This window comes from Pollicipes pollicipes, unplaced genomic scaffold (assembly GCF_011947565.3).
Source record: "Pollicipes pollicipes isolate AB1234 unplaced genomic scaffold, Ppol_2.1 Scaffold_6686;HRSCAF=7923_pilon_pilon_pilon, whole genome shotgun sequence".
NCBI classification, from domain to species: domain Eukaryota; kingdom Metazoa; phylum Arthropoda; class Thecostraca; order Pollicipedomorpha; family Pollicipedidae; genus Pollicipes; species Pollicipes pollicipes.
Genome location: NW_023596921.1, coordinates 36605634 through 36618257, shown reverse-complemented (window position 1 = coordinate 36618257; position 12624 = coordinate 36605634). Strand labels below are relative to the sequence as shown.

At 53.3% G+C, this 12624-nt stretch overlaps 1 protein-coding gene across 1 annotated transcript in view; it reads left to right on the top strand.

Annotated features, from left to right (window-relative positions):
• Positions 1–3188: 3188 nt before the first annotated feature.
• LOC119107080 (phospholipase D1) overlaps positions 3189–12624 on the top strand; it is a 44558-nt gene continuing 35122 nt past the window's right edge. Inside the window, exons 1-3 of the mRNA XM_037230439.1 lie at positions 3189–3277; positions 10353–10583; positions 12057–12207. Of these exons, the coding sequence (XP_037086334.1) occupies positions 10379–10583; positions 12057–12207 (356 nt within the window). The 5' untranslated portion in view covers positions 3189–3277; positions 10353–10378. The remainder of the gene's footprint in view (positions 3278–10352; positions 10584–12056; positions 12208–12624) is intronic.

Genomic DNA, 12624 nt, shown 5'->3' with positions numbered 1-12624 from the left:
GATGACACCAATGTAAACTGAGAAGCCCTCAAGCCAGGACCTTCGTCCATCGGAACTTATTCACCTCTTGGGTTGTAAATGATTGGAACGCTCTTCCAACAGCAACGTTATCGTCATTCGCAGCTCAGTAATGTAAAACCAGGCTCGATTCACGTTGGACTGGCACCAGGAACGACAGCCCACACTGGCTACATAATCAAAATGAGGTTGTCTTAACCAAACGGGATGTCGAAAAGACCGGGATCCACAGACCAGGTGGCCTTTCAATACCGATCATCACCACTGAGTAATGTAGGTAGTTTGGCATGTTACAGTTTAGAACTTGTTGGGGAGGGGGCGAGTGGACGCTCCTGGGCGAGCAGACGCCTTTTTTACCTCTGCCGTCAATGCCATCATCCTCCGCAGCTGACCATTCTAAAACTAGGCTTGATTCGCGCTGGGCCGGCATCATGCACGACAGCCAACACTGACCACATCGTCAAAATGAGATTGTTTCGTTGACTGAACGGGATCACAAGACAGGGATCCACAGGACAAGTGGTCTATTAATTCCAGATCATCACCATGGGGTAATGTAGGTGATTCGGCAAGTTATAATTTCGAGCTTGTTGGGGGAACTGGTAAGGTAAACCCAATGATTTTGGATTCATGTTTCGAATATGATTCCTGAACTCGCCAGGTCTTGCCGCATGTTGCCAACGAGTGCCCTGGCAGGCATGCAGTCAGCCTACCTGGATATTTGCACGGCTCAACACACCTTAATTGGGTTTTCCAGCTCACAGAACAGAAAAGCCGCGCGCGTTCGACACCCACAGTGCTTACATCACTGCCCGCACGAATGCGGCTGTGGTGCGGCCACTGGCAAATTCCGCGCGAAAATTTGCGTACGGCTGGACAACCGGCCCGAGCTGTGCCAGATTTCATCCACATTCTGCAACGTTATTCGCGGAAGAAGGCACTGCACGCCCAGCTGGATACAAGATTGGTTCTACCTGAGTAGTACCCGTAGCTTAATCCATTCTATGCGAGAGACTGGGTACTGGCAGGGCACAGGCCGGGCTGCGCTGCTATAAGATCTGCCCAGCCGAGGCCTCGATGGATTGCTGACTGGGGAGGAGGGTGGGAGTGGGGGTGGGGGTGGGGGGGGGGGAGGGCAGCCAAAGCATGGGGCCGGGACGCAGGGTTCACAAAGGGGAGAGAGGTCTGTCCGCTGCCGAGGCCGCCGACGCCTCGCCGCCGGCCGGGCTGCACGACCAGATCCAGATGGAGCTCTTTGAAGAGGAGGAGAAGCTGCTCATGGCCGAGTCCGAGCGACAGGACAAGCTGGGCGAGCTGAGTGAGTGGAGCGAGGACGACGAGGCGGCCCAGTCGGAGCCGCTGCTCGACCAGCAGGACGCCGAGAGCGCCGGCTACACCACCAACGATGAAGCGCTCGAGAACGCCTCCATGCTCAACGACTGCGGCCTCACCGACGCCGAGGGTGCGCTGAGCGACGTCAATTCGATGTACAACGAGCCGGGTGGCTACGAGATTGTGACAGACCTCTCTCCAAAAAGTCACCGGATATCGCCTACTTGATGTTGAGGGGCACGATCTTATTCGTTTTATTTTGCTATGTATCTTCTTTTGCTTAAACAGAAGCCAGAAGGCGCCGAACGATGCAACTCATTCCGCACTTTTGAAGTCAATAAACTGTTGGAGCCTGGCGCTAAATGGTTGCATGGAACCCACCGTGGCCATTCATTTTACAATGGTTCAGTCAACTTTTGCTAAGCTGATAGCACTCAGGGACTGCCTGGAACGTTTTCTGGATTCTTCAGAGCTTTGTGAACGTAGATGATAGTGAGTATAGATTGTAAATCGAAATCATTCCAAAACTCTGAATTGATATTGTCAACCCATGTTCCTCTGGCAATGTTCAACCTTTGTTCAGAACTGAGAAGTAGAAAAACTTCCTAACAGTTTTGGCTTATACGCGCTCGCAGGTCTTCGAACAAGAGCCACGACGTCCTACACTACTGTCTCCGTAAGCCGCACGGCATCCTCGCGAGGTTATATAGGGTGTCCGGCGGGCGGGCGAAAAAGATAATGTCTCCGGCAGAAGAACCTTTTGACGTTTCAGAGTGCCAATTCGTACTTTTAGAAGAAAGTCCGGAGCATGCGTTACCTGTGTGATTTTGAAATATTTCCCGGGGGAGCATATAAGCGTTCACGGCGCCTAGAACCAGTCTGCTATTTGGTGGCTGAACCAGACAAGTAAAATTAGGGCCTTTATTTTCATATTGCTCTCAATGTTCATCTGTTCAGAGAGCAATATCAAAATTATACAGATGGAAGTCGGCAAATTTAAATGCTGGCTCCAGGCGTAGACAGGTGATAAGTAGCTTTCTCACGTTTTGGTTGCTAATATTCGACCAGTTTGTTTTAAATTTCCGACCACACGTCGTGCTATAATAATGTGACCTGCTGCTGTCTGTAGAAACTAAGATAATCCTGAATAATGCCAAAACGCTCAGACGATATCACAAAACTAGATCAGAGCCAGCAAAACAAACTAATCATGTAATTAAAAACGTGCAGCATATAGGGAAAACAGAACATACTCGAGTAAGCCGGATACCGACATGGAACTTGCAGAGCGTAAGTAGCTGTTGCTGCGCTGAGCTGGACATTGCATCGGAAACTTTATTTTCTTTGTTCCTTTTCCAGTGGAACAATAAGTAAAACCATTTTTAAAATTTATATAATTTGTATGCAATAGTTATAATGTCCTGATTGTAATTAGCCCCGAGGTGGTGGGGAAATGCAAACTCACCGGTGGCGGATGGGGCAGATTGGACATTTGGGTAGCGGTGTTCCAACCATACCAACGCAAATCTACACTCGTGGTGTTTGGGTAATTGTTTGATGTTCATGGGATGACATGTTTCAAAGAACAATTTGGATCCCTGTTTATATCGACTCGATAAAAATATGTTTGTGACGGAACAATTTTACATGCATCACTCAAAATATGCTTTGTTCTACGTCACGAATGAGCTGGACGCGTGCACCGTCGGGTTGGCTCGAGTTTTGCAGTAGAATAGACAATGGCAGTAAATAAAGGGCACCTGCTAGCGCCAGGATTTTCGACGGCCTTGGTCAAGGTCGTTACGCTCAGGCGCTGGCGCGACAGCGCTGTCCTAAAGCAGCCGCCCGGAGCAAACAGCTTTCCTGGAGAAATCCTAGTGTTTGGGATAGGCGCGTTCGCCTCTGCCTCGGGATTGCGGTCTTCTTTGTGAGTATTCCCGATTTCGTGCTGTTCTTATGTGGTGTTTTGTTTTTAACCACGGAGACTGACAAACGCAGGCTTGCCCACGTTTGTGATTTCACGTTTTCGTTCGTGAGTCAGACCGCCACGCCCATCCTGCTCGCTCGGCCGCAGCGTAGTGTGCGAGCGGGCAAAAGCTATGCGCGGCTTACCCTAAACCTTAATCCTTGTGATACTTGTGCTTGTCCTCTGCACCGAACACCATTTGAAGTGTCAGGTAGTTGTGGGTAGATGGTTTGCTTGGAGACTCCAGCATTGGGGCCATCATCGTGTAATCACCGCCCCAGTTTGTAGTTTAATGGACTTCAAATTGCTATCTGAAGCATGCTTCTAGTCTCTCTGCAAGTGATGTTTGCACACAAAGATTGATATCAGCTTGGCGAGGAACTCAACCCCCCATTTTACTAACTCAGCTGTCAATGAGTGTCATTGCTCAATGATGCAAATTTGAGATGTTTTTCTTAGTGGTTTTCCTGGATGTTCCCTGACAGGTAGATCTTTTTTTCTCCCAGCAGATATATTGTATTATCCCTGAACAGTGCCAGACTTTGTCACCAATGTCAGAGTTAAATGAAAGATGAGGTTTGGTACCAGCCACTAGCAGCTAAAGGAAAGTACTTAATGGAAATACTTGTTTTGGAACATCATTTAACACTTCCACCATGTAATTTGAGGCTTCCCTCAAAAGACTTCAGGAGAGAACAAAGCCATGCAGATGTATACACACACATTTTGTGGGTTTTAAAAAAAATACTACAAGCCAAACCAAACACAACCCTTTCAAGGTAGTGTTGACAGCATTCAAGTGAGTACTCATGCATGGACAGAGAAGAACAAATTGGCTTCTTCTGTTCACTAATTAAATGTATGTATTACTTGATAAAGGTATGTTGCTGGGCTTGCATTAATATTCAACCATAAAAGTTACTTTGATGCAATTGTAGAAGTCTGATTGAACCACTGGTGTCCATATAATTAACCTTGTCAGTTCAGTGGCTCTGATTGATCCAATAGCAAGGTTTGTTCAGGGAAGATTTAAATATGAAGGTGTTGAACCTGCAGTGAACAAATCTGCAGCAATAAAAAGCTTATGTAGACAATTTTAAAATGTATAGAAAACATGTGGACAGTAGTTAGTAAAATTGCCATGCACAAACAAGTAAAGTAGAGTATAGTAGGCATAATGCATATGTGGGAGCCTTAGTCCAGTTTCCAATTTGCTCCTCCCTTGATCATTGAGTGAATTAACATCCATCTGGATTATTTCAAAGCAGCTGATTATTGAAAAACTGTGTTAAAGGGTAGTCACTATATTAAAATGTTACCATATTTTCTGGGTTGTCAACCTGACTTGGTCTGTGCAACACCCAAATGCTGCAAAGGGCATGGACTCTGCAGCTACACCAAGTGTTATCCCAGTATAACTGCATACAGCCTGTCAAGTAACCTGCTAACCATTTCAACATTGACACTCTGTCAGTCAGAGACTGCCGGTGTTGCACTGGCCTCAGGCTACTGAGGCTGTTTTTATTGTTCTTTAAAAAAATACCAATCATAAGGTTCTTTCCTTTTTCATTGGCTTAGGTCCAGCCTGCCATCATTGGTGGCATCAGCTGCTGTCACTTCCGCTCAAGCATCTGTGTAGCTGTGTCCAGGTGGAAGCTCCTACTATAGCTTTTTTGGGTCCCTGAAAAACACTGTTGGCAGTCTGGCCTGGCAGTGCCACTCAGATAGGTTGACACTTTCACAGTGTGTGTCACAACCATTGGGGAATGCAGAGCATGAAAACAATGTGCCTATGGAGACTCAACATTGTTACATTGCCCAGAATTGCCATTTATGCTGCTGGCACCATGCTCCCCGATCTTCTGTGTGCCTCCCCCCCCCCCCCCCTCCCCTTCCCTGCCCGAGTAAGCGCCGTGCTGCGGCGAGGCCCGAGCACTACCGAACATGGTCTCCTTTGAGGTTTGTTGTGCTTTTACTTGGGCTCACTGGTGATGGGAGGCTTGTGACGTAGATCCTGATGGGAGGATCGTTTGCATACCACGAGCACACTTTGTAACTGCGCGATACTGTATCACAGATGCGCGGTCCATCCTGATGGCTCAGTTGGTAATAGCGCCTGCCTCCCGATTTTCCCCACCCGTGGTGGGGTGAGTTCTAGTCTCTGTAGGCGCTCGCTTTTTGCCCTTGACAGGTATGGTCTGCAGCTGGTAGAAGCGGCCGTGATAGAGCTCAGATGACGTCAGAGGGCGGGACAAACCTTGCCAAACATCGCGGTAGTTTAAGCTCTCGCCGTCAAATTCCGTCGTTGGCCCGGCATTGCGCGATCGGATGGTGGGGTCAGTACTCACACAAAAACTGTTTAGTGTGAACTGCGATCCCAGAAATCTATTCACCCAAAAGGTTCGGGTTAAATATATGAGAAAGGGAAAAAGATGCATCAAACCAAGGGTTTTTCAGATGTTAGCTCTCCTGCCAGGGTCTTGGACGTGCGTAAAAGAGCTGGGGTAGATGGACTGAACTAGTGGGGTTAAGTTTGTGGGTGCGTGGATAGCTATGCACGCTATCCTCAGGTGGGATAGCGCACGTAGATAGTGTGAGTGTGTGACAGCTATTTCCGCGTGACCTCAGGGAGACTGCAACGCCCGCTCTGATTCCCTGCTTTTCATGACGCGGACTGTTGGGGTAAGGGGCTCCATACGACCCCAGCGTTCCAGATTCACCCAGTGGGGTGTGCAGGATGTACATATCACTTCATGTTATCAGAATCCCGACTCTCCGGCGGACTCCGCACGCAAACCGGCGGCGCTAATCCATAGCTATTTGACTCTGAACGACACTCCACCTGTCCGGTCTTCTTATCAAGCCTGAGGCGCTTAGGCGCTGGGTTGACCGCCGCTCGCTCTATGCTGTTTGGTCATTTTAAGCAGTGGGAGAGGCATCACGACAGTGAACACGAAACACTGGGGGGGGGGGGGGGGGGGGTAGGGGGAACATGACAAATGCCGATGTCCCGGTCGCCCAAGCGGCGAATATTGAAGCAATGTAGGCCTCCTCCTGCCATTTCCAAACTAAGAAAAATGGAGCCTCGTGGGAAAGAACATTGGATTGTTTTTAACGAGATCTCCTGAGTTGTGATGCGTTTGATGTGGATGATCAATAATTGATCGCTCTAGACCAGGTCAAATGCAATTTTTCAGGACAACAGCTCTATTTAGCGCTACATTTGAGTGTAACCATGCCACGGCAGCAGCATGAACGTAGACAAAGGTTTTTCCTGTTCATTGATGTGCGCATTTATATGTGGTTTGATCAAATATTGGTTATGTGGTACTTCTTTACTGTAGCAGCTGTCGGCCCACTACGCACGATCGGCGGATGCGTCGCCTGCTACCGGCCGTCCGCTCAGGTCGTGGATCACTGTGAAAAACCGTCGCTACGCAGAAGTCAGAAAGGCTTCAAAGAGACACGTTATTGGTACCAAAATACGTGCGATAAATGCCCCAGGGTCTAATGAAAATTTGGGCGCGATTACGTAACATGCCGCAGAGATGCCCTCGAAGAATCATAGAGAGGGAAGGGGTCACATTCCCCTATAAGGGCGGGGGATAAGGTCACTGACGACGCTTCCTTAGCCGGCAACCCTCATCGGTTCGTGAAATGGAGGTTCGAATCTGCCAGTGCTGTAGTTTCGCCAGGTTTGTGACTTACTCACATGACACTGTGTGTGTCATGTGTGTGACAAACGTGTGACACTCACACGTTTTCCTGTGTCAAAGATGTACTCAGTCGTTTTAGCATCGGACATTTTTTAATGTAGCCATTTTAGCGACCCAGCGCTGGAAAAACGTTCGATGCGCTCTGGCACGCAAAGATAGACGGCCGTCGTACGAATGGCCACCTGCGTCTCCCAGCATTCGGCTGTATTCATTAGGCGTAAATCGTTTGACCTCGACCCCGCTTCGGAACCGCTCATTGTTGGGGAGAAAGCCGCGTGCCTGAGCGGGACAAGGTCGATCGACATTCGGCGTTTGTCGGGAGGGACAGGGCGGGCGTCGGAGGACAGTCGACATTCGGCGTCTGTCGGGAGGGGCAGGGTGGGCGTCGGAGGACAGTCGACACTCGGCGTCTGTCGGAAGGGACAGGGCGGGCGTCGGAGGACAGTCGACACTCGGCGTCTGTCGGGAGGACAGGGTGGGCGTCGGAGGACAGTCGACATTCGGCGTCTGTCGGAAGGGGCAGGGCGGGCGTCGGAGGACAGTCGACATTCGGCGTCTGTCAGGAGGACAGGGCAGGGCGTCGGAGGACAGTCGACACTCGGCGTCTGTCGGAAGGGACAGGGCGGGCGTCGGAGGACAGTCGACACTCGGCGTCTGTCGGAAGGGACAGGGCGGGCGTCGGAGGACAGTCGACACTCAGCGTCTGTCGGGAGGACAGGGCCGGGCGTCGGAGGACAGTCGACATTTGGCGTTTGTCGGAAAGGACGGCGAGTCTTGGAATGACGGTCGGCGATCTTTGTAAACCCGTACCTACAAGGGTTGAAGGATTGAATCCACTGAAGTGGATGATTACAGATATTTGCAAAGTATTCTATGGACGCCGTAGCCGGGCACCGTTTGGCTGTTGCTGCTAGAGGGAGCCTCACCGGCGAGCTGGCAGGGCCGGCTGCCGGCCGCGGCGCTGGCGGCCGGCCTCTCGACCGTCGCTCGTGCGCCGAGCGGTGGGCGCGCCTGTGGTGCGTGGGGCGGCGGCCAGCGCGCAGCGCGCCGCTGCAGCTGGCCGGCCCTGAGGCCAGCTGTGCTCGCCCCGAGCAGGGAGCAGCTATCGAATAAGCGCCGCCTGCGCCGGACCAAGGGACTGCTTGGTGCCTGTTAAGCTGCCCATCGCGGAAATGTGGGTCATATTGTACAGTGGCGCCGGCCTGGCTTCGTATTAATCAAAAGGATGCCTGCAGAAAAGTGTCAACAAACCGGAAGCGCGTGCGCACTAGCAGTAAAGTGCTGTCCGCACGCTGAGCACTACGTGCGCTGAACTGAACGATGTGGGACGCATCAGGCGATTCCGCTTGTCTTTTAAAGTGTCGTCTATAATTCAGGCATCCTTGATAAGTTCACCTTGATTTTTTTCAGGTCTCAGAGATTGCGTCACTTTGCACTTGACTATTCCGTCTTCACATTCCGTCTTCCGTCTTCGTCCGTCACATTCATTCCGTTCGAACATTCCGTCTTCGTTCTTGGCGTTGGGGTGATTTCGATGCTCTCAATTTGGCACTGGGCGATAGCTGAGCCACGGTAGCGGCATTGGCCGGTAACTGAGCCACGGTGGCGGCATTGGTCGGTAACTGAGCCACGGTAGCGGCATTGGGCGGTAACTGAGCCACGGTAGCGGCATTGGTCGGTAACTGAGCCACGGTAGCGGCACGGGCCGGTAACTGAGCCACGGTGGCGGCATTGGTCGGTAACTGAGCCACGGTAGCGGCTTTGAACGACAAACGAAGCACGGCAGCGGCATTGGTCGGCAACTGAGCCACGGTAGCGGCATTGGTCGGTAACTGAGTCACGGTAGCGGCATTGGTCGGTAACTGAGTCACGGTAGCGGTATTCGTCAGTGACTGAGCCACGGTAGCGGCATTGGTCGGTAACTGAGCCACGGTAGCGGTACGCGACTCATCAGGTCCCTGAACACACGAATAACCGGGGCGCGCCCTGCGCTGCCCGCACGGCTCGGCCGGCGTCACCAGCCCAGTCTGTGGCGCGCCAGCCCAGTCATGGATCAGCCCAGTCACAGCTCCCCTTGCGGAAGCGGCCACTTGTCCGCATCTCAGTTCGCGCGCCCGGGCGCCCGATACCCGGCTGCCTTTCCCTGGCCTCAGGTGGGTCCACCAGACGGCGCTAGCTGTGGGTGGGCAGCTACTTTCCGGGAACGTAACCTTGAAATAAACGGATGTTTTTTCAGCTGTTGGATTGCTGTTATCGATTGGGGTGACATCATCGAGTGAAGGGCGATGGCCGGCCATCCCCGAGGCTCATCTGTGAAGATACTCCTGAACTGCGTTTGCTTGTGGATGCGTTTCTGCGTTCCTTGCGTTCCTGTGTTCCCTGCGTTCCTGTATTCCCCGTGTTCCTGTGTTCCCCGCGTTCCTGTGTTCTCAGTGTTCCTGTGTTCCCTGCGTTCCCGCCTTCCCAGTGTTTCCGTGTTCCCTGCGTTTCGGTGTTCCCGGTGTTCCCTGCGTTCGTGTGCTACCAATGTTCCTGCATTCCCAGTGCTCTTGTGTTCCCAGTTCCCTGTGTTCCCTGTGTTCTTGTGTTCCTGTGTTCCCTGCGTTTCTCGTGTTCCCAGTGCCACCGTGTTCCCAGTGTTCCCTGCCTTCCTGTGTTCCCAGTGTTCCTGTGTTCCCAGTTTTCCTGTGTTCCATGCGCTCCCGTGTTCCATGCGTTCCTGTGTTTCCTGTGTTCCCTGCGTTCCCATGTTTTCAGTGTTCCTGTGTTCCCAGTGTTCCTGTGTTCCCTGCGTTCCTGTGTCCCCCGCGTTCCTGTGTTCCCAGTGTTCCTGTGTTCCCTGCGTTCCCAATGCCTGTGGCGTGACGAAGTGCTGCCTTTCCTCCAAGCCGCACACTGTTGTCAAAGAATAGGTACTTTTTGTCTCATTTGCGCGTGCTTTCCGCTCCCACTGCTTAATGGAGGCCAGACAGTTCAGCTGTTTCGGACCATATTTTTCGGCCATTAACAACGGCGGTGGTACGGTATCCGGCCTGCCTTTTAGTAAATACTTCGGTACGGCTGAAGTACAAAACCCTCCTCCGCGGTCATAGCTGACTGAATTAGTACCGCAGGTCAAACAGCACATTTGTGAACTTTTAACACAAAAATCGTTTGTTTTTGACGGAACTCCGGACATTCTTACCGTCCCGTTTGTGTGTGGGACGTGGCCATCAAGGCCCACACTGGCGCTGTGCAGTATCTGTGCGCACACGGCAGCGTATGCAGAGCCGTGGCCGTACCGTGCGCCGGTGACCGGCAGCCGTGTGTGTGGCCGGCAGGTGTCTGAAGCCGCTGACCAGGTCAGATGAGCAGCACGGCCAACGGCGCCGGCGAGGGGGCCGGCGCGGCGCCCGACGCGGCGGCCGACGCCGACCAGGAGCCTTCGTTCACGGACGCCATCCAGGATGCGTTCGCCGCCATGGCCACCGCCGACCCGGCCGAGCAGGAGTTCGACGAACTGCAGTACATTGACGGCGTCGACGACGTGGACGCCGACGGGAAGGCCGACGGTGAGCGGCGCCGTCGACGAGGTCGGGTCGGCTCGGGGCCAAAGTCGAGGTCGGGGCCAAGGTCAAGGTCAGAGTCAGGGGTGGTATCGAGGTCGGTTTCAAGGTCAGGACCGGGGCGCGGTGGGTCGGGGGTGCGACCCTGGTGAGAACCGGGATCGGGGTCGGGGTTAATTCCCCGTCAGTGGATTGTGGGGGGATTTTCTTACGTCGGAGCGTGCAAACGGCGGCCGCAGCTCCGTTATGAGAACACGAGGGAGGAATGCTGCCACCTCTTGCTCCAGCTTCGTCGCACATAACCGGAGCAGCATAATGTGACCGCGTTGCCAGGGCTTTGGATTATGCCCACGCACGACGTCCATGTAGCGCTTATGACAGACGGAGGCCATTTCCTATCGCAGCTGAAGCACAGCATCCGTCCGCTTTGTAGTATTTTTAGAAGAATGTTAGCTGTTCGGGCGGGGTCTTCGTTAACGGCCCCTCCCGCGCCCTAAGTGGGGATGGTACGTCACGTGTCAGCAATCACGTGCTAACGTACACCTGCTCACCCACCACTTGTAGCTGACTGAGGACAAGTGTGCTGTATGCGTGACATGATCCCTCACTTGACGACCTTCGACCTTCAGTCGGCGACTCCTGTTCGAAAACACAAAACCTTGTTGCCAGCGAATGCATGCTTCATGGACGGTTGTTCAGCTACGCTCCTATCTGCACCTTGACCCTCCAGATCTATGATTTTTAGATATATTTGTGTGCATCGATAATATGAGGGTAGCTTTCATTTGTGAACACATTTTTGCTCGCAGCTAGACGACGAAGGGGTAAGATATGGCATGGCATTGCGGTGATTGTGGGGTGTAGTTTCGTGTTCGCTCTCCCCAATGTTCTACTTTGTATCATGCTTGGCCACGTGCTTACACTGCACTTCCGTCTTCCGGTTGGGCATTTTCGCTCTTTCTCATTCTCTGCTCCCTGTGTTCCATGCTGTTCTCTGTCTTTGATTGGTTACATGATAACGTATTTCTCTTTGCATGGCCCCTAAAATATATGTTTACCCCTCGTTCTCTCTTTGTGTGAGCTTGCGCTTATCGAGGGCGCTCTGTGCACTCCTGGAGATCCGTATCTCGAGTATATACGTAGGTGCGTGTCAGGCGTCCTGTTATCAGGACCTCTGCGTTGTCAAGGCTCCCGCGTACCTTACCGACACGGAACCGAATGTATTGGGGGGTATTGCTGCCCACCTGCTGGGTACAGATCCGCCACTACATCCGTCTCCAGATCCGTCGCCAGATCCATCTGGGTTCGGTGTGGCGCGCACTGTATGTGTGTTGTGTACGTGTGTCGCCGCCGGCGACGGTCCGTGCCCAGGCGGTGGCGGGCCGGGCCGGGCCGGTCCGCCACTGCGCGTAGCGTGCCAGCCGACGCCGCCGCGGGCCGCCCACACGCCGTCGGCTAACTGGCGCCCCTGGCTGGCAGCCAAGCACATGCTGCCGTTCTCCAGCATCCACGCGCCGCCGGAGGACTTCAAGTCGGTGAACCGGCGCTGCTTCATCCCCAACCACCCGATCCGCGTGCAGGTCACGGGCTTCGAGCGCACGAGCACCTCCAACCTGCTGAACCCGTACTTGTGAGTGGCGCCGCCGGGTGCGGCCCGCGCTCGGGCCCCATTGGCGCGAGCTGCGCCCGTGCCGACGGAGCCCACTCGTGATGCGGCTGACTGTGGACGTGGGGCGAGTCAGGCTAGTGGCGAACGTTCAGGACAGCGTCTCGCGGCTGGTGGTGAGCCAGTTCACGCCTATATAGTTTTGTCTGCCCGTGGCGCGGCCTCGGCTGTACCTGCCTTGCCTCCGAATAATGCGATTGTTCGTGAGAACCTGGCCGCGGTCAGGAACCTGAACGGACCTGGCCGTGGCGAGAGCGGTATGTGGGGCCGGCGCTATGAAGTGCCTGACATCAGCCTCGCTGTCCCCTGGGCAACAGTTGTGTTGGCAGCGAGGGACGTGCATCCAATGCGTTTCGGCTGAGACTGTTCCCTGTAAGTGGC